The following is a 20,248-nucleotide window of genomic DNA, read 5'->3' on the forward strand; positions in this document are numbered from 1 at the left end:
AAACATGTTGGAAATTCTGAATTTCCAATTCTGAAAATACTAAGATATGATGTGAAACATGGAGGCTCTCTAAGTAAAGATTTAAAGTTTGGCTCTGTGACAAATCTGATGTAAATGACAATGATTAGAAAATGGTCTTAAGCGATAGATTATAACAACTAGCATCATCCTCACAATGCTGAAGACTGCTTGCGTAGCTTAAATTCCCTGTACCCTAAGTGTACAGTGTTGATTATTATTAAATAAACTCTCTCCAAATATACCTTTACTATCAATTTCACATTTTGGTGTTTGTTTTCATAATGCTTTTAGCAGGCAATACTATACATAGCAAAACGTGTTTTGGGAACACTCCCATAATACAAAGGGGAAGGGGAAGTTGTGTGCTCATAAAAATGAGATAGAAAAGACTGATCTGATGAAACTGGAATAAAAAATTTGTTAAAGTTAGATCAAAAAGGGAAAACATTGTAATTTGAAGATGCAAAAGTAATGTGCACATAATCATCTCTGACTTCCTCTCTTTAAACCAGGAATGGGTTTAGCCAAAGGAATACAAAATATGTATTGACAACCTTACAACTGCATTGAACAAACTCAGTATTATTAGTACAGACACTAGTGGATTATTTAAAATAACTGTAGAGATCCACACTGATGATTCAACCCCATCCAACCTATTTCGTATTTTCATTGCATTCCTAGTGTTTCATAAGACTACTCCTGTGGCAAGGAGCATTTTTGTGAATTTGAAAATGATCTGAACTGATGAATCTAACATCATAAAACAAATTCTATACAAGTATTTTCACAGAAACGGCATGAGAACTGTGTCATACAATGGATGGGAAAATATACTTAGTATTCTGCCAGTAGTTTTTTTCAGAGAACTTTACAGCCGCACTACCTTATAGGACTGGAAGACACATCAGGGTCATGGGCAGTGACCTGACCAATCACAGAGTTAATAGCAGCATTTTCATGCACTTCTAGTAGGTAAGTAGGTGATGAAAAGACTGGTGGCTCATCAGCATCCTCTACTACAATTTTTACTGTTGCTGTATCCTTGAATGGTCCTCCACTGATGAAGCGAGGATCAATATGAACGTTGGCTGCTTCTACCTTCAGAGTATAGGATTTTTTGGTCTCAAAGTCCAGTGGCTGTTAAGAATGACAAAGATAAATGTCTTTTACTAATGGCCACAGAGAAAGAACAAATGAATATAATGCTGATGGATGAAAGTTATGTGCATTTAAGCACATTCCGTGAGTCTTAATGCAATCACTTCCCACTCCCAGAAATCCAACCTGCAAATTTTCTAGGCATATATTGATATCTGTTTATTAACCAGCCACAGAGAAAACAAGACTCTTTGTTTTCTTGCTTTTCACAAGAAATTTACCAAAACATTCTCTCTCATGAATTATATCATTACAATTACATATCAGATAAATGCTACAAATTTGTTGGTGATGACATGACTTGCATACCAATCATGCACTTAATCAGTGCTTTGTTAGTTGGAGATAAGAAAAAAAATTATACTAGCTCCACAAAGAATGAATATTTTATTACTTCCAGAACAATGTGAGAAATGCAAAGAACTAGCAATTATTATTTGTTGGACACAAGAGGCATTATGTGGAAAAATGTAGAGTTAATCATATAAGAAAGTACGTCAGTATTATTGCACTTCACGTAACTCTGCATTTCTGTTTATAGGGGTAAATGAGGTTGGCATCTCTCAGGAATTTCTTAAAACTGTAGCAATTCATATTTCTGTATCATGTTTTTTTTTTTTTTTCAGAGAGAGAGACAGGAAACCAATTACTTTATTCTATCAATATACCTGCCATGTCACCATTGTTTTTACTATTCTACGGTTCCATATTAAAACATAAAAGATAAAAACACAGGGGATTTAAAGGAATGAAATACCAAATAAACACCAAATCTGTGACACTTCTGAATATTAGAATTTTTCATTATAGGAGATTCAAGTTTGTGTCTTGAAGCACATCAGTATATTCACTATATAATTCTCTTGTGTCTCACAATGATTCAAATTTCAAAGATGCAAATTGCCAAGCATTGGAAAGATATTAAGATTTGCATTACAATGTCCCAGGGATAAAAAGAAAAGGACATAGAAACTCTGAATCTGCAATGCAAATACCAGCAAGAGCACAAACAGGGACCTTCAGGAAGTCTGTCAAAGCCTTCAATATGTATACTTTCAAATTTTGTTGATTTTTTTCAGGTATGAATCAAGCTCTACTGGGATTTGCTCTTTCTCACAAATTCTAGTAAACACGAGAAAACCTTACTTCTTTAGCAGCTCTTAAATTAGAAAGCTTTTGTAATTATGAATGGTGATTTATAAATCAGCATATTCACAATTTGCCAATCATAGCTCCTATATAATTTTTTCAAACGCTTTTCATATGCTTTACAGAAATGACAGCACCCCAATACATCTAGTCATGCTTAATCAGAATATCGTATTGAAAATTTACTCTGCATTGTCTAAAACCCATGAATTTATGCTGGAGGAAACCTGTTGGTGAACAGTACCCTCCATACATCATCTACTGTAGTAGAACCAAAGTTATTATTGCTGTCAAAATGAATATATGAAACAACATTATGTTAGAAACTCAGTTGTGAAATAAAGCCAAGGGATCTGGGGCAAAAGGCTAATTGCCTTAGTTTACAAAAGAGGCCACAGCATACAATAAATAACAGTAAGGAAGATTGGGGTTGTATATCATAATTTTCCCTTTAGGAAAACAGGTCTAAATTTAGATAAATATACATAATTTTATTATACATCTACAGTGGTGACCTACTCACTGAGAAACAGAAAATATAAACTTTTGACAGGAACTCTGCCTGATCTCTTTAATTACAGGTACAAGTTGAATATTAATTACCTGCACTCATTAGATTCTTCTTTTTTCACTGGAATGTCATGGGGTTTTTTTTTGTTTTGGTTTGGTGTTTTTTAAAAAAAAACAAACCAAAGATTCATTTAGAATGCTGTGCAACATATTTAAAATCCTCTACACCAGTGTTTTAAGTTACACTCATATCCTTTTGCAGAACACAGCATGAGAATCAGCTCTGCTCTCCTTCCCCAGAAAATAATGAAAACTAAATATACCATTAATGTTTCATTGACTTTACTAGCCAAGTTTTGTTCTAGATATGCTGTCTCTCCCCATACTTCTGTATATAATTGGGTGGTCCTTCTGTTGTGTTCATGCACATACCTCATCTTGCACACATCAAGACTGTACAAGCATAGAAAAGCTAACAGAGCTGTAGCCTTCCTTAGGGCCCGAATTTGGCACTTCTCATGTGAAACAGTACTGACCTCCTTGATAAGGTTCACTGAAATCACTATTCATTGCACAAAGAGAGTTCAGCCTGAGAAAAGGCGGAAGACTAAGCCTCTCACACATCAGGTGATTTAAATAATACACAGTGACTTTTTTTTTCTCTGAACAGTATTTGACCATCTCTACAGCAAATCAAATAATAGAGAAAAGGTATTAGATGAATACGTAGCCAAGATTTTATGGAATTTGACACCACCAACAAAGCAGATTCTAATCCTTTCTTCTTTGGAACCAAGGAAGCAAAACCTGTATGATACGACCATGTGGAAATCCAAACAAGATTAACACATTCCAGCACTAAAAATACTTCCATGGATGTCTTCCCAGTCGTCACCTAACTGGCAATTTTGAGGGACATGGCTAATACATCCCTTTTTATCACGTCACTGGCTTGACACCTCATCCATAGACAGAAAAAAAACACCAAACCTGGAAGCCCAGCATCTTCCTACAGAGTACTGGCTGGCTGGGTAGTTCTATGTACAATAAACATTTTTTTTTTTTTAACAGAGATATCATTTACCTTTCTCACTCTAATAATGCCGTCCTGAGTTTGGGCATCTGTGGTAATTTCAAATACATCCATTCCATCTCCTTCAATAATATCATAGGATGATTTAGCATTTTCTCCAATATCCAGGTCATTTGCTTTCACCCTTCCTATTGGTTCACCAAGAGGAACGTCTTCCATTACTGAGAAGTGATACAGACCTTATGAACAAGAGGAAAAGACTAAACATTACACCTGATTCCAGTATCTCTTGTGTGCTCTTCATCTGTTTATACTTCCCCAATGCAAACTCTTTGAGATGTGCAACTGATAAAATCCACATTTACACAAATTATTTACTGAAAGCAGCAAAACGTGTTCCTTCTGTAGGAATATGCAGTTTACTGTATGTGAATGTTCCTTGCAGGGATGCTTAGCGTTGGCAAACATAAATATTAAGGTACTTTCAACACTGAAAGCATGCAACGTTCTCTACTGCAGAGCAGACACTGTTGAGCTTACTGTTTTATCTACAGACGTGTAGTTAAAATTCAGCTATGAAACTTTGGCTTTTACTCTGCAGAAAGCTGGTCTAATATTTTAAAGATTTACAATTTCAGATCTTTACTGCTTTGACCCTTTTAATTTGATTTGGTTTTGCTTGATTAACCCCCTCCACCTCCCTTTTGTGGCAAGAAACTAATTAAGAAATATTCAAGAAACTCCCAAAAGCTATGTTTTAAAGGAAACAATAACTTTTCATAGCAATCATCCTGTATTTACTATTTGGTTGTAGGGTTAGACTAAAATCCATTAGAAAGTGCTATTCAAATTGTCAGCATTTTGATTTTTTTAAAATACTTGATTCAAACCTTTTGACCTAAGAACTTGTAATATATTGTTTTAGGTAAGCATTTTATTAAGAGAAAACTCAAAATACGCGTTTTACTACTATATCTCCCAATTCTTAACAGTACTCTGAAAAACAAGACGCATGCTTTACATAAAAAAAATCTGTATGGAGTGCCTGGTTTTTTACCCCTTGATAATTTACACTTACTGAAGCTACGGTTCATACATGATCTAATCAACTGCAGTGCTACTTAGTAGTTAAAATAGTCAAAAGGAATTCAAGGTTAGCAGATTAAACCATTGAAATAGTTTTTGGCAAAGGGTGCTGGACTTGCTCGTTTCTGTTCTCACAGTTGTTCTAAGACAACGTGCAGTTTTTACTGTTATGTGCAGCTAGTAGTTTTCTAAAAACAAAATGTTCTGGAGTTGTTGCCTTAACTGTTTGTAGGCTGACTGCAGTAGCAACAGCTGAAAGTAGGAAGGAATCTGGGAGGAATTCACAAATACATATATTAGCTATCGACACAGTCTATCCCAAAGTGAAATATTTTTTTTCCTTAATGTTTCTAGGCTAAATTATTAGAGATAATTTGGAGATCATCAAGATTCCTCAAGAATATTCATAATGGCTCACAAACAATGAGCAGCCAAAGCAATCTAGTGCCTCAGGAGACTAAATTATGTGTTCATAATTTATACTGCTGTCCACACTTTGTGGTTTGAATCTCCAGACACAGTTGATTGCATTTTTAAGTTGGTATTTTTCTCTCAGATTTATTAAGATACTTTCCAAAATATTGTAAGAAAAATTTATTATAATGCAGCTGACTTTTACACAAATTACTCTCAAGAATTATGAATTGTCCCGTCAGGATGTCATAGTGCAGAGCTGACCAAAAATTCACATTACACGTCTTTGAAAACCCTTGGTTTTCACAGCAGTCGACAGTTTTTCTCAGTACAATCCTATGGTAAACTGCTAGGTTAAAAACTTCTGTGACTTATAAAATGCCTCTAAAATTATTTCAAAGAGATCACAGAAGTAGTGAAAGTTCATCTTTTTCATTTCTAAAACCCAGGAGGCTAATACTCTTTGAAACGAAACCATAAATATACATTTCTGTCCTGCCTGGAAACAATAAACTGTTAAAACACACTGCTTTCTGAGTTCATTACAATTTATTGTGAAAGCAGCGTGTATTACACCTTATGAATTTCTATTTCATTCTGGTTAGGCTCTATTGTAAGTCTGATCCTTTCTTATTTTCCTTTCCAGGCAAATGTAAACGGCTTCAATGGTGTTAAAAAAAAAGGTAAAGACTTGATCAGCTCTTGTCTAAGGCCAGAGTCATGACTAATCTGTAATGCTAGGCAGCATGCTATGAATACTTAGTTTTGAAAGGCAGAATTCATAACAACATCCAGGTACAATATTTACTATGGCTCATACTCATTAAACGCAATATATACACAATGCAAAGGTATAGTTCAGGCAAGTTTTTTTCTAATGAAGTTGCATAATGGTCAGTGTCATAACAGGGTGGTTCTTGCTAGATGATAGCTTGAATTCTGCAGTGGAATGCACTAGCTATAACAACTTCAAAGACAGCAACTCCCTCTTTCTTGAAGGAAAACTCATCTACATTTTCCATATAGAAAATATTTTTCAGGGATCTGTGATGCAGTCTCCCTTATGCTACCCAACGTGCCACTGTATCAAACTACAGGAGAACAAATATGAGTAAACTGCACAGGGAAAATAGAGTTTCATCTCCGTATGTGTTCACTCCTGTGCTTCCTGCTGAAACCTCCAGGCAATGTACCAATTAGCACCAGTTGTGCTGCTGATTTTCTGATCACCTTTTTCCTTACTGGCAGGCAAAGGCATTTTGAGACAGAAAGTGCTGATACAAATATAAAAGCCAGGTAAGCTGGCAGAAGTAGATCCATAATCACAGAATTAGAGCTACAGTACATTGCAGGTATAAAAGAAATGTCCCCCTGCATTCTGGTGATACAGTTCAGCCAGGAGTCTCCTCTATAGATGTGTACATTATTAAGGAAATTGTCATCGTGTGTTGGAAAGCACTACTACACAAGTGCAAGCAATGCACTGTGATATGAAGTAAAAAATATATGCATTTCTTATTTTATAATGAGAGAAAAGTTTTTATTGTGCAGAGTGTTTGTCTGTTAAAAGCCACTAAGATGAGGTAATATACATATTTTGCCAACAAGCTTTTACCTCTGCTTATTTATTTTATATGTTTTCTCTCTCTTTATCTGTATGTGCATTTTCTAGACTACAGGAGAGTATTTATCACACGCTGAGTACTAGGACAACCCCATTTCACTCTTCGCATCTTCAGAACAGGGCAAAAGTGGACTTCAAGTCATACATACGTGAAAAAGAATTAATTTTACACTGGGTGCGTAAGTACCTTGTTAGAAAAACAGGCTTCCAATAAAGTAAAAATGATACAAAGTCTAGATGTGAACATTCTCCAACCCCAAAACAGACCCTTAATACCTTACAATTTCAGTTTTTCAGAACAGGCTGGATAAAAAGATAAGTTTCTAATAGTGGATTAGATTGCACCTGCTCCAAATAAAATCGATCCAGTCACTATGCTCTTCCCTCTTCTTTTCTTCGTCTTCATCTTTGAAATAGACTACAAAGCTTGTAGAGAATCTCAGCAGGATGCCAAATCATTTTAACCTAGCCCAGCAAGATATCCATTGGAACCACAGTAGTAAATATGGATTTTGAATTAAAGATCAACAATTATCTAGACTCTGACTTATTTTCCTTGTTTTCTTCGCTATTACCTAATTAGTCAAACATTCATTTCTTTCATCAGTTAGATACGTCTTTTACTGATGGTGTCACTTGTCTGCATGAGATGGAAGCACAAATAACAGCAACTAAAACTAGCAGTTAGAAACAACAGCACTGAAAGCAAAAAATAAATTAAAAACATCCCCAAGCCCTTTTGTGTGGGTATAAGAGGGGTAACAAGGAAGGCAGAGAGCTGCATACACTGTTGTGGACGTAATTCCCTCTTTCCTAAGCTCTTAATCAGGCAGAGGACTATTAAACTCTCTCTAGTAGCAGCTACATATTTTTAAATTACATTACAAACCCAGGCAATACGATGATAACAAAAGAACTTGATTAGAAAAAAAAAACCAAAAGCATCATATTACTTTCTTATATAGGGCAACCCATACACATAATGGCACTTACTCTGTGCAAACTTAGGAGGATTGTCGTTAACATCAGTGAGTGTAATTGTCACTGTTGTAGTTCCAGAGAGTCCACCCATATGTCCTCCCATGTCCTTTGCTTGGATGACCACAAAGTATTCTTCTTTGGCTTCTCTGTCCATGTTGGGAAGAGCTGTTTTAATTATAGCTACAATAATGGGGGAAAAAAGTCAGGTACAGACCCAAATTCAGTTTTGCAGTATTCAGTTTTGGGTATATGTAAATATACCCAAAATATATATGTAAATATTGGTACAAAATTGGTATAAAAATTGAACTGCTAAAAGTCTGGTTGAGTTACTTCTTAGTACGAAGGATAAAGAAGAACTTGAGATTTTCAAAAAAGTATATTAGAGGTCACCTACCTTGATTTAATTAATAATGCAATGAAATTGTGGTCCAAACCCCAAGAATTAACCATACCTGTGATACATACTAATTCTTACATTTTTTTCCTGATAAACTTATAAGTTTCTGTCTACTTCCCACAGAAATCCATCGTTTCCCTACAGAATTCACAAACAGAAGGCAACCACATAGTAAAGGTATTCTGTAAACACTGGATTTTTTCCCCCCAGTTCTTTGTTAAGTATTGTAAGGAGTTTTTAGATGTCAATCAATACTTATTGCGAATCTGTTAGTTTTGATTTCTCTATTGGGATTAGCATAGCTGTGGAGACTTCACATAGCTCTTTTTCTTCCACGTGGGATCGCTTCTATTAAATAAGCTTCTTAGAAATGGCACTCTGCCTGAAATGCCAAGATTATCTGTTCATGTATTTATGGTGAATAAAGAAATGTTTCTAGTCTTTATCATTTATAGAGATGCATTTTAGCAAATTTCAGAATCTATTTATCTTTAATATTGTAATACTAAGAATCTGATCAGATGTTCTTTTCTTGGCTGAGTACAGGACCAAGCTAAGAGCAAGGCGGTGTAAGGCAATTAGACTGAAGCAGTATGCTTCCTACATAAACTACCAAACATAACATAATAGCAGTCCTGTAACCTACACTTCTGTAAATTATTTCCATAAAATATTTCGGGCTGTTGTCTTACATATTTTATAAACCTAATTCTGGATGAAAATGAAACTTCTATCTATGTCCACAACTGCCAAGCCAGAGTAATCTCTTGTTCCCAAGTAACTCAATATGTAATCAGTGATTTTGCATTCCAACATGTGGTAAGTGGAGTTAGGTGCAGCAAGGCCAGCCGTGCTGCAGTTAAAGGTGAGCCAGGAGCGGAGTGTGGAAACAAGGCAGGCAGGAGCAGTGACCTGACCAACAAGGAGCCAGACTGCAGAGGGGCAAGTCAGGGTCCCACTCAGATCCAGAGACAGTGGCCAGGCTGAGCTGCAGTCTGATAATCACCCAGCGAGACCACAGCAACAAGGCAGGTATGAGGCTAGGCCAGGAAACCCAGCTGGAGGGTCTGGATCTGGGCCAGAACTGAGAAAATATGAGACCAGGTGCAGACGTAGCACAGCCGGCAGCCAGCAGTAAGCCTCAGCCTAAAAGCAGCTCCCAAGGAAAGGGAGGGGCAGCCCCTGCATGAAGCACTATTCACAACAGCTCATATCAGCAATGGAGCTGACCTTGGACGCATCCAGCTACACTGCTAAACTTAACCAGCTAAACTCCTTGAAGGAGGTTGTACTCGGGACCCTGGCAAATACAACGTAATCCAAAGCTTGTAAAACCAATGAAGCAGCCTTGAAGTACAACATTCATGTAATTTAACTATGCTGTACCATTTATAGAAGGGGACATAAGTTATTCTGCAAAACACTGAAGGATATGCTTCTGTTAAATTTTTTTAATGAAAATGGGGGAACAGTAAAACTCAGAAGATAATAATAAACATTTATCAGATGTGATAGGTGCAAAATACATTCAGTAAAAGAGTAGGGCCATTTCCTCCATAGCAGCCTGGGGTAGGAGAGTAAATGATATTTATTTCTACAAGCATTTGACAGTTGTGACTGGCTTGGACCAATCAGTTTACTATTTAGGAATAATAATGATGCATTCTTTGAAAAATTCTATTGTTATAAATGAGATTACTTATAAAAAAGGATGATAATACAGGCTTAGGGTATCAGAATTTGGTCCACATTAATTTTTTTCACTAATAGAGGTGATCCAAAGATCAGTGAAACCTTATTTCAATGGGTTTTGTATTAAGCCTACTACAGCTTTTCCTCCATTATTATTTTTTAGGTAGTTTCCCTTGTTTGTTTGTTTTTTTTAACATAATTTACATAGTTAAGTCTAGCCTACCGATGACTCGTACAAGATGCCATGTTTTGTATTCTGCCGTTTCCTCTGAGACAAGTTAATTATTTCAATAAAGTGATGATTTTTGCTAGACATGTATTTTAATTTGTCTCTTAATGTATGGAACAGTCCAGCCCTTGTCTATGGTTTGAAAAATATCACGAAGATTAAATACCTTAAAAAGTGCCTAAATTACAGTTTCTGACTTTGAAGACATAAAAATTTGCTTTTTCTCCTGTAGAAAGATACTAACACAACCTGTTATTTCAATAGTTGTATACATACTTCTACCTGCTGTCTCAGCCCATAAATCATTTGCCAGAAGCTGAGTCAAAGATAAAGTCAAGTTTCAACTCCAAACACAACAAAAAGTTAAAAAGAATCTTACTGTTTTAATTTCTAGAAGAGGAGCTGGAAGTTTAAACATCAAATATATCCAAATTACACAGGCTGATTGCTACCACCAGTATTTCTATATTCAGAATCTATAGAATGTAAGTCAGCAAAAGAGAGGTTTCAGTATCCCTTATGAGCCAAATTCATAAACACAAAAAGGCTCCATCCTCACCTAAGTAACATGATCAAGACAAAGACAAACTAAGAGAGTTATGCATACAGAACTTAAAGGATATTTATTTGTTCTTTTACTTTATTCACCAGTTCTCAGCCTGGGCTCACAGGAAGTACTGAAATTTATAATCTATTTTTAGAAAACAGCTCAGTCTCACCAAATACTAATACACATACAGCACACAGAACATTAACTCATTGAGCACTCAACCTTCTCTATCTCAATTCACCCCAGAAACAAATCGAGAATAAAACCATAATCACTTTCAGCATGCTATGATGGATGAAAATTATATGTGCCAACCAGGAGAGTAGTTTAAAAGTGAGGGATGAGAATTACCGTAAACTAATGTAAGGCAGGTAGACGCTTGTTAGAAGACTGTATTCAGAAGAGTTATCAATGGCTTACTGTCAAAGTGGATAGATGGATGAAGTGGTTCGTAGGGTTTGTTCTGCTTCTAGCATCATTCAATATTTCCTGAATGATGGAAGACAGGAAGAACTTCTCAAGCCTTTCAGATGACACAAAGTTGGGAGTCATTGGAAGTACCGGAAGAACAGGATTAGAGTTCAAAATAATTTTGATAAATCTGATAGTCTAAAAAAGCAGGATGCAACTCAGTTTGGCAAGTATAAAGTATTTTGTGTGGGTGGAACAATTAACTTCACAATTACAATAGAGCAGATGACTCACAAGACAGAAGAGAATGTAGAGTCAAAACGAGCTGAATATGAGTCAACAGCGTTTTGCCGATAAAAATGCTCAAACATTTCCTAGTATATTAGTTAGTATGTTATGTGGAAGAACTGTGGAATAATCCTTCACTCATACTGGTAAGACTGTAGCTGGAACTGTGAGTCCAGTTTTGAAAAAAAAATAAATTATTTATATAGTTAGGGAAGTATAAGGAAAGACTTTACAGCCAAATATGTAAAAACTACTGGGAGCTACTCTCCTTTTCCACTGGGGACAAGAGAAGGAATGATAGGTCTAAAATAAAAACCACAAAATGGTTTTAAATTGCAGTAAAAGAGATTTCAGTTAAACATTAGGGGAGCACTTTCTGACATAGAAGGTAAGCACAGACAGAGGAGGCTGCCTGTAGAATTTGTAGTATTTCAATTACTGAAAGTTTTTAAGAACCTATCAGACAAACATCTGTCAAGAATGAGAAGGGATAAACCTGGTCCTTTTTTGGGGCAAGGGTGCTCACTGCATTCTTGTTTGAGGTCCCCTCCCTCCATATTGTCTAAGATACAGCTTTATCTCTAGGTACTCTAAAATATTTCACAAACCTTAGTCCTGTGAGAACATTCAATGGGCATGTAGTACAACCACTGAACAGATACATGCATCATAATTTGGCTATGGATGCTCTGACTAAAGCTCGAAACATCAGGAAGTGGTTGGAAGGTAAAGAAATAAAGAAGTAATCTATTTCTCCAAAGAATGAAAACACCCCCAATATTGGAAGTACCTTCTTTTTTTTGGCTGAGTTGGTTTTCCTGAACAGCTATTGGTGTCACACTGCTCAATAGCAAATAAAACAGCTGCAGAATGGGATTTACTTTTACAGTGGTCCTAAATGCACACACTGAGCAATTTGCACAATCTGCCTCACGACTTGAATCGGTTAAAATGCACCCCTGTGGACTACTTTCAAAAACCTATTTGGAAGAATACACTGTCTCACACTGAAAAAGATCAGGGGAAAAGAAGCAATGTGTCAGAGGCTATAGCTGATGAAGAGAAAGAAGAGAACCAAAAGAAACAATAGAAATTAGGATCTGTTTTTCACTTTTAACTTTCCATTTTTGTAAGGAACTCTTTATGGTAACACTAGAAAACTATACGTAATAGTAATTGAGAACATGGAACAAAACCAAGCAAGCACTATGCAAAATTGGAATCTGGCCCTGAGAAGCCTTTCTCAAGCATCTCATTCATCTCACACATTTTGATGAAGACTTCCTGCTATTTCAACTTGCATACTTTGGAACTTTCCCTTCTTCATTTTGGAAGAGCTAAGTAATTGCTTTGATCTTCCTTCCGTGCTAAAATCTTGGTGGAGATTCTTATTAAATATAACAGTCATTTAGGACCCAAACTCCTGAAAAATCAGTCTTGCAATTTCTTCAGAGAGCCCTGAGGTGTATTTTTTGAATCCATGAAGCACACTGACTTCAGTGATGTTTTAGCAGTCCATAAAAAAGTTCACTTGGAGGTCTGTGGAAGACCCAAACCATAATTCCTAGAAAAATGAATAGATCGCAACTTTCTTAAAAATTAAAAAGATTCTAGTACTTTGATGATGTGATGCAGGCATACCAATCCACTATTTTTAAGTCAATTTACCCTCATACAAATCATAATCATTTTAATAAAAATTATAATAAAATATTATCATTTCTTCCTTAGTTCTAATGCCTTTGAATTTTTATTTTAGCAAGTCATGAAAAATATGTGTAGTCCCTAGCAAAGTTGGCTAACTTTCTAGGAAAATGATCAATTACAGGAGTTGTCTGACCTACATTCAGATGTAGATATTTTTCAAATCAAAGATATTAGCCACACTAAAAACAAAAACTAAGTAATTAATTGAATACTATGTTATACCCTTTTACATGAGTGATGCTGTGCCATTTTAGCATTTATAAGAGAGAAGCTAACAGTGTACATGTACATATCTTATTACCGTGCTTATTTTTGAAAATTGCTTGGGGAAGATGGAACCACCTGCCTTTCTGTTAAACAGCATCATCAAGGTTGAATATCATTTTATTAATTCTCTTTTCTTGTGTAACCTACTATCTACTGTATCTTCTTTCTCATATCACCACCATTTTTGCGTTTTCTGATCTTGCTTTCATTCTGAAGTAGACCTCACAAGTTTTCCATTGTGTGTAAATTAACACTACCTACCCTTCACTATATGTATTCTGCTTCAAGAATATCAAATGGGATATGACTGGGTAACACCTGTGATAATGATGCCTTTTTAATTCAGATGATCTTGTATCTGGGTTTTTTAGTGTGGGTAAACATCTTCTCTCTACTTATCAGCCATTCCCTTTTCTCTGGGAGCCAGTTTTACTGGCATAGTGAAAGGATCACCCTCTCACCAACTGAGAATGAATGCAATAAATATTCTGCACTGCATTTATGACCTTGCTTCCTTAGGATTTTATTTCTAATGATCCTCTAATACCTATAGTTGTAGTAGACACTTTGCAGAAAGTAGCTTTGGATTCTTTTTCAGATGCTTTCCAAATCTAGCTGTGTAGTTCAAATTCCGCTCTCTAATTCAGTCTCTTGAAGAACAACATTATTTAATTATGTAGCCCCTGTTTTCCTACTCAGTATGAGGAAAATGGTTAAGTCCTACCTATCTCACTAGCTTTCTAAAATGATAGAGGTATTGCTCTGAAATACAAGAAATGTGTGGCATCAGGATTTTTGTTGCTACTATTATTTAGATAAACTCTAGAAGCATAAACCACCTTTTTTCAAACGCCAACCTTGCTTGATCTTAAGACACTCATCTTTACCAACTATAGACCATCCTAACTGCTTTCAAATGTCTTAGCAGTGATTTTATACTTTATTAATCAAACAAGACAGCTCTTGCTGCTACTGAAGGACCCAATCCTACATACCTTATCCATAATAGTTGCACTTCATACTTCCAAGTAAAAAGCAAGAACTATAGGACTGATCCCCGGGTCTGCTGCACTAGTGGTTTTTCAGTACAACTCTCTCTTCTAATGGGCTGTCACCAAGACAACTCTCAGAATCACCAAAGAATCTCTGTACAAACACCTTAAAGCAACTCCTAAGGTTGCACAGTATACATAGTACACAGTAGCAAGAAAAGGCTTATACTAGTTTGAAAATATACGCCATTTTCAGCATTGCGCCTAAGTGCATCAAATGCCATCAGCTCAGACAGAGCTAAAGGTGCTGTAACAGAAGCAACCAAGTATAAACTCCAGAAGTCCTTGCATGTGCTGGAGCCAATTCTGCTAACTTGGGAATGTTGCTATCTGGGCTGCATGGACCTACTTTCTGTATGCTGCTCCACACAATTGCCTTCTCCTCTAGGAAATGAGTTCCTACACCTCACTTACTAAGACAGAAAACCATCTACTGATCCCAGTTCATGCCTCTTAAAGTTATTTCAGTTAAAAAATTAGTTAACTTTAACTAAATCTGTAGTAATTGGCAAGGCTATCCCAGCAACAGTGGTCTTCGGGACATTGTTTAGGAGACATGGTGGTGTTGGGTAGACAGTTGGACTAGATGATCTTAAAGGTCCTTTCCAACCTTAATGATTCTATGATTTTATGATTTAATAAAGTGAGCTAGAAAGCAGCAGTTCAATCCAGACTCTGACTAATGTCAAGCAAGTTCTTTCTCTACACTAATCACATGAGGGTTTAAATCTAAACTATTTAGAAACTGAACTATTTAGAAAGGCTCTGTTGAACACAAGTTAGCTCTGTTCCTAGCAGCTCATTACTTTCCCCTTACAGTTGCAGATTACTTCCTGTATCAAAACTGTTTTCCCATCTGTCTAGTTTGAAAATGCTACCTTGTCATTTTATCATTAGTAATTACAGAAACAGTCCCCATGCCTCTCTTTTATTAACACCTCTCAAATATTTGTGCAGTGATTTCATATCCTCCCTTAATCACCTCTTATCCAGTTTATACAAATTAAGTTCAAGAAATCTTTTATTACAAATAATATTCTTCTCACCTTAGCTACCTTGCTTTGAACTTTCTTCAGTATTTCAGTAGTATTTTTTATGATGATGGGTCTTATCAGTACTACATGCAATATTCTGAGGGCAGCTTGTGCTATCATTGATATGCACCATTACTAATAAACATTGGACATTAACAACCAGATAGAAGAAATAGTCTGTAACTTCGCAAAAATGCCTGTAACTCAAAAGTTGCTGCTGTTTATCCTCTCACTACCCTGTTTGGTTTTATTCTGCTGGACTGTATTTCAAGGTCTAGATGGAGTAAGATAATAAAGACTACAAATCAAAATAAAAGTTTCCAACCTGACTTCTCCTGAATGCAGTTTTCATTCCTCCTAGGCCTACTCACTCATGTTCTGATGTCAGAACCACAGGGTTCAACACTATGGCCATATACTGTATCATTAAAAGCTCTGTTGATTGAAGCATGTGCACTTTCACCTGGAAGTTAAAGCTAGGTATAGAAAAAAAAAAATTATTCACTCTCCAAAAAAAATCCACATTCTATTAGGAGAATCTTCAGTTTTCTAGGTCTCCTGACTCTTCTATTCATCTCAGTTTTACTAACTTGAACTTTGGGTTTGTACCAAATGAACATATCCAAGATGGGAGTGTTTAAGATCTATTCCTTTTCATATACAGTGAGGGTTTATGCTTGAATAATACAAGGTGTTTTCCAGTGCAGTAGGGCGTTTGGCGTAATTCGCCTTGTTCATGTAACTGAATTTCAGGTATGTGTAGGAGTGACATTATTTAAGTTCATGTGAAATGTAAATAAGTCAGACACAGTTGAAAATGTATTTTCTCTACCATTCCTATATTGTAGAACACAGTGTCACTTCATATTATGTTCCATTATGATAATCTTATTTTAAAGCTGACAGTCACGATTTAATATCCTTGGAACAGCTTAAAAGTGAGAAGTATACTTTAGCTACTTTTAGCAGTCTTAAGGAACCTTCTTCCCCAGCATTTTGATTGTCATTATTTGGATTATGAGATAATACATACAACTTTTATACCTTTATAAATAATACACACTAGTCAGGAAACCAGACATCAGTTAGTCAGATGTAGTGATAATGATTTATGGAATATATTTTAGTCCACCATGAGTTTCAGTACTAATCTGATGTCATCAAATTGTAGGTTTAGCCTCTTGTAGAAAATCTGAATATGTATCTCTGTAATTTATTATTTATGTTTACTCTTATCTAATAAACCAGTGGTCATATTAAAATTCACCTATGAAAAACAAAAAATATTCAGAATAAGCCATCAAAAAAGCATTTACCCTAAGCCATATTCAGAGCACTGAATGAAAAATAACTTCTGAATTACTTTCTTTCATGTGTCTATAACTCATACAGAAGAATTTGCAAACTAGAACTGCAGAAGTATATGCATTTTTAATCTAAGGTAATGGAAAATTATTGTTTTATAGGTCACTTATTAGTACTTATTTCTGTGCACCCAGCATTATAGAAATGCTGCAACCAGAAGGTTGAGAGTACTTTCAGAGTTTCAACCAAGAGTGTGATTCAAACAAGGACTACACCTAATTAATGTCAAGGTAGTAGGAACAAAAAAGCAGAAGAGTAAGCCGCTACTTTCCTCAGGTTTACCCTCAGGCACAGCATCCATTTCTACCATAGGCATGAAGCCATACCCTACACCTTTGCATCTTTTTTTTTGTTCAGGGTACTACAGAAGGTAGAAGAATCAGGAGGAATGATTGGGATTGTTCCTGATGGTCAGCTCTCAGTGTACCATTAAAACAAAGCAGCAAGGTCAGTCAATCTTTATCTAAGACAAGAAATGAAAAAAATTATAGGCAGTACAGCCTACCTATGGCTGCCCTGGTGCTGGTAGCTGCACAGATCTAAATCTTATTTCTTAATGAGATTTATATACATATATATATCTAGAAAGATATATATCTCATAAATATAAATGTATATTATCCAATAAAGTCTTAATTTCTAGTAAACAAAGCTAATAAAAGGCTAGTCATATAGAAAAATAGTAAATAGATCAGCTCTAAGTAGCTATATTTTCGATAATATTTGATGCAGTCCCATGAATGACAGAAAATTTTTACATTCTGAAGTAGATCACTTCAACATACTCCATTTCTTAAAACAGTTATTCCATTTTGGGGAAGACAATTCTAGACACAGTATCTGTGTTCTGACATAATTCTGTTTCAAACAAATTGGAAAGGCTTTCAGCTTAGCAGGGGCATTAATGAAATGTAACTGCAGAGAAAATATAGCTATACACACATCCCCATCGCCCCCTGCCCAAAAAAATCCCAAACCATAAAGTATCTACCATACTGGGAGGATCACCTTCAGGTTTGATTTGTTTGGATAAGACACTGGTACATCTGGCTGTTCTGCTTTCATTTGTACACTGTCACAATAATATCCAAACATCTTCCCACATGAAAACTTTCACTGAGGTTCCTGAGTACTACCTACAAATGTGTAAGATAATGTGTCTTCCTGGCCTAGTTACTAAGAGGAAAGAAGTATTAGTTGTGATGGTTCACATTGCTAAGGTTGGATAAATATAAAGAAACAATCAAATATCTACATACTTTCTATTTGCTTTGGACATTTTCTTTTTGTTAAAATGCACCTTCCACTCTGTCTGACCATGGTAACAGCACTACTGTCCAAATTATATAGCTGCTACACTAATGTGCATGTTTTATGCACCACTTACTCTAAAAGGTGAAATATACAGCGCCACAAGCTACGGCAAAATTGTAGCTATCTTAGCATAACACTATTGACATTTTGAGACCACATGTAACAACCCATAAAACTCTCTCTGGTATGTAATAAACATCATACCCTTCTTTCCAGAATTCTGGTATTACCAAGAAAATCTGCATAGTTCCTTACATTTTCTGAAATCAGTATGTCTCTTCAGAAGAACCACAACTACAAGGCTGCTGGGTTTTAGAGCAATCTTTTTCACCCTGTATAATATGCAGCTGCAGTTTCTACATGACTACCTGCATCTGGTTAGCTTAATGACTAGACTTTTATGTATATTTATTATTTACATATTCTAAACAAGTGTATGCTGGAGGGCTCTACACAATTTGACATTTAGTATGGCTAAGATTTCTCTAAGTGAGTGAAGACACCTCTCAGACACAAGAACAAATTTTGCAGATTTTAAAACATTACAAGCAATGGATAGGTCCAGCTAGTATCAGAGAAACAACTGCATACTCGCCAGATTTAACAAACTGTTTGGTGGGTAGCTGTAAGAGTAGTATGGTAGTTACAGTACAGATTAAGGCCATTAAATAAAGACGGCAAAGAAAGAGAGGATGACCTCAGTACATAAACTCATTCAGTTGCAATGGTTTAGAGAAGAACATAATTGATGTCCTCCATAGATCTAGAAAAATGGGGAATCTGAAACCGCTTATTCATTCAGAAGCAGCTCCATAATACGAAGCCACTTACTCAGGGAGTGTGGTGAAGCCACAGTTGAATTCTTTAGGATTAAATTCCATTTAGAAACTAACATGTCATTTTCATGGTAACTGAGCTGCTACTCAAAGGAATATTTATAACTGGAAATGAAGGTAGGAGGGGAAATTTAATGCTAGTGAAACAGGAGAAAAATCATGATTTTCAGGTTCACCAAAAAGCTTTGGAGTTTTCTCTGGCTTTCATGATAATGGAAATCACTTTCCTAGGTGATGAATAGTTACTTCATTGGATTAAGCATAAGTTTTTAATGCAATACAAATAATAAACCTGAGTAAAATTAAACAATTTTTAACATTTAGAATATTTTCTTTCAGGCTATTTTATATAAAAGAAGTGAAAAATCTTCTATGTAGGTGGAGAATACACTTCTCAGCTCCTCTGTGAAAGCTGATGCGTTCCCATGCTAAAGCATTAACTTTTCCTAGTAGAAACTGAGAAAGAGCCTACAGCAAATCCCCCTCTAATTAAGACAACTAACTCATGTCATTACTGCATGCAATAATATGAAATATTAAAGAAAACCAAATAATATATTTTGATGCTGGATGGTCAGGGATCTGTTCAGGGTTATATTTCCACATGACTTGTGACAAATCAGCCAGCATGAACTAAGAAGCTTCATTAATAACACTCTCTTGACATCTTATTTTTGAAACAAGCTACTATTTTTCCATTGTGCTGTGCTAGAGTAACTCTTTGTAAAACTCTATTTTACATGCAGCATAAAATAAAATACTGAAACACATTCCAGAGATTGTTTTCACATTTAGGATAGCTGTACTTCATCCAGAAGAAAACATTTTAATGAATTAATCCATTAATACTTGTCAACCTATTTACCTAAAGTCCCTGCAAGTTAGGGTATTTCTAGGAAAGGGAAATAATTTTTCCTATGCAATCTCACCAGAAAGAGTTAAAGAACTTCCAGACTTTTGAGTCTAGGAGTACTCTGTTTAATGTTGGTGAGAAAACTCAGGACACTTGATCTATCAAAAGCATCCTTTAATAATTTCTCCTAGTGTTTACTTCATATTTTTGTTAATCTGCATGAGGACAAGAATTTTTTATCCTGCTTTACTCCTTTATGTTCATATAAATT

General features: G+C 35.6%; 1 protein-coding gene across 1 annotated transcript in view; it reads right to left on the minus strand.

Moving 5' to 3' along the window:
- Positions 1-20,248, minus strand: part of CDH8 (cadherin 8) — a 134,858-nt gene that overhangs the window by 57,762 nt on the left and 56,848 nt on the right. The window contains exons 4-6 of the mRNA XM_075101338.1: positions 7,992-8,159; positions 3,926-4,113; positions 908-1,161 (exon numbers count right to left, since the gene is read on the minus strand). Coding sequence (XP_074957439.1) covers positions 908-1,161; positions 3,926-4,113; positions 7,992-8,159 — 610 coding nt within the window. The remainder of the gene's footprint in view (positions 1-907; positions 1,162-3,925; positions 4,114-7,991; positions 8,160-20,248) is intronic.

This window comes from Phalacrocorax aristotelis, chromosome 8 (assembly GCF_949628215.1).
Source record: "Phalacrocorax aristotelis chromosome 8, bGulAri2.1, whole genome shotgun sequence".
NCBI classification, from domain to species: Eukaryota; Metazoa; Chordata; class Aves; order Suliformes; family Phalacrocoracidae; genus Phalacrocorax; species Phalacrocorax aristotelis.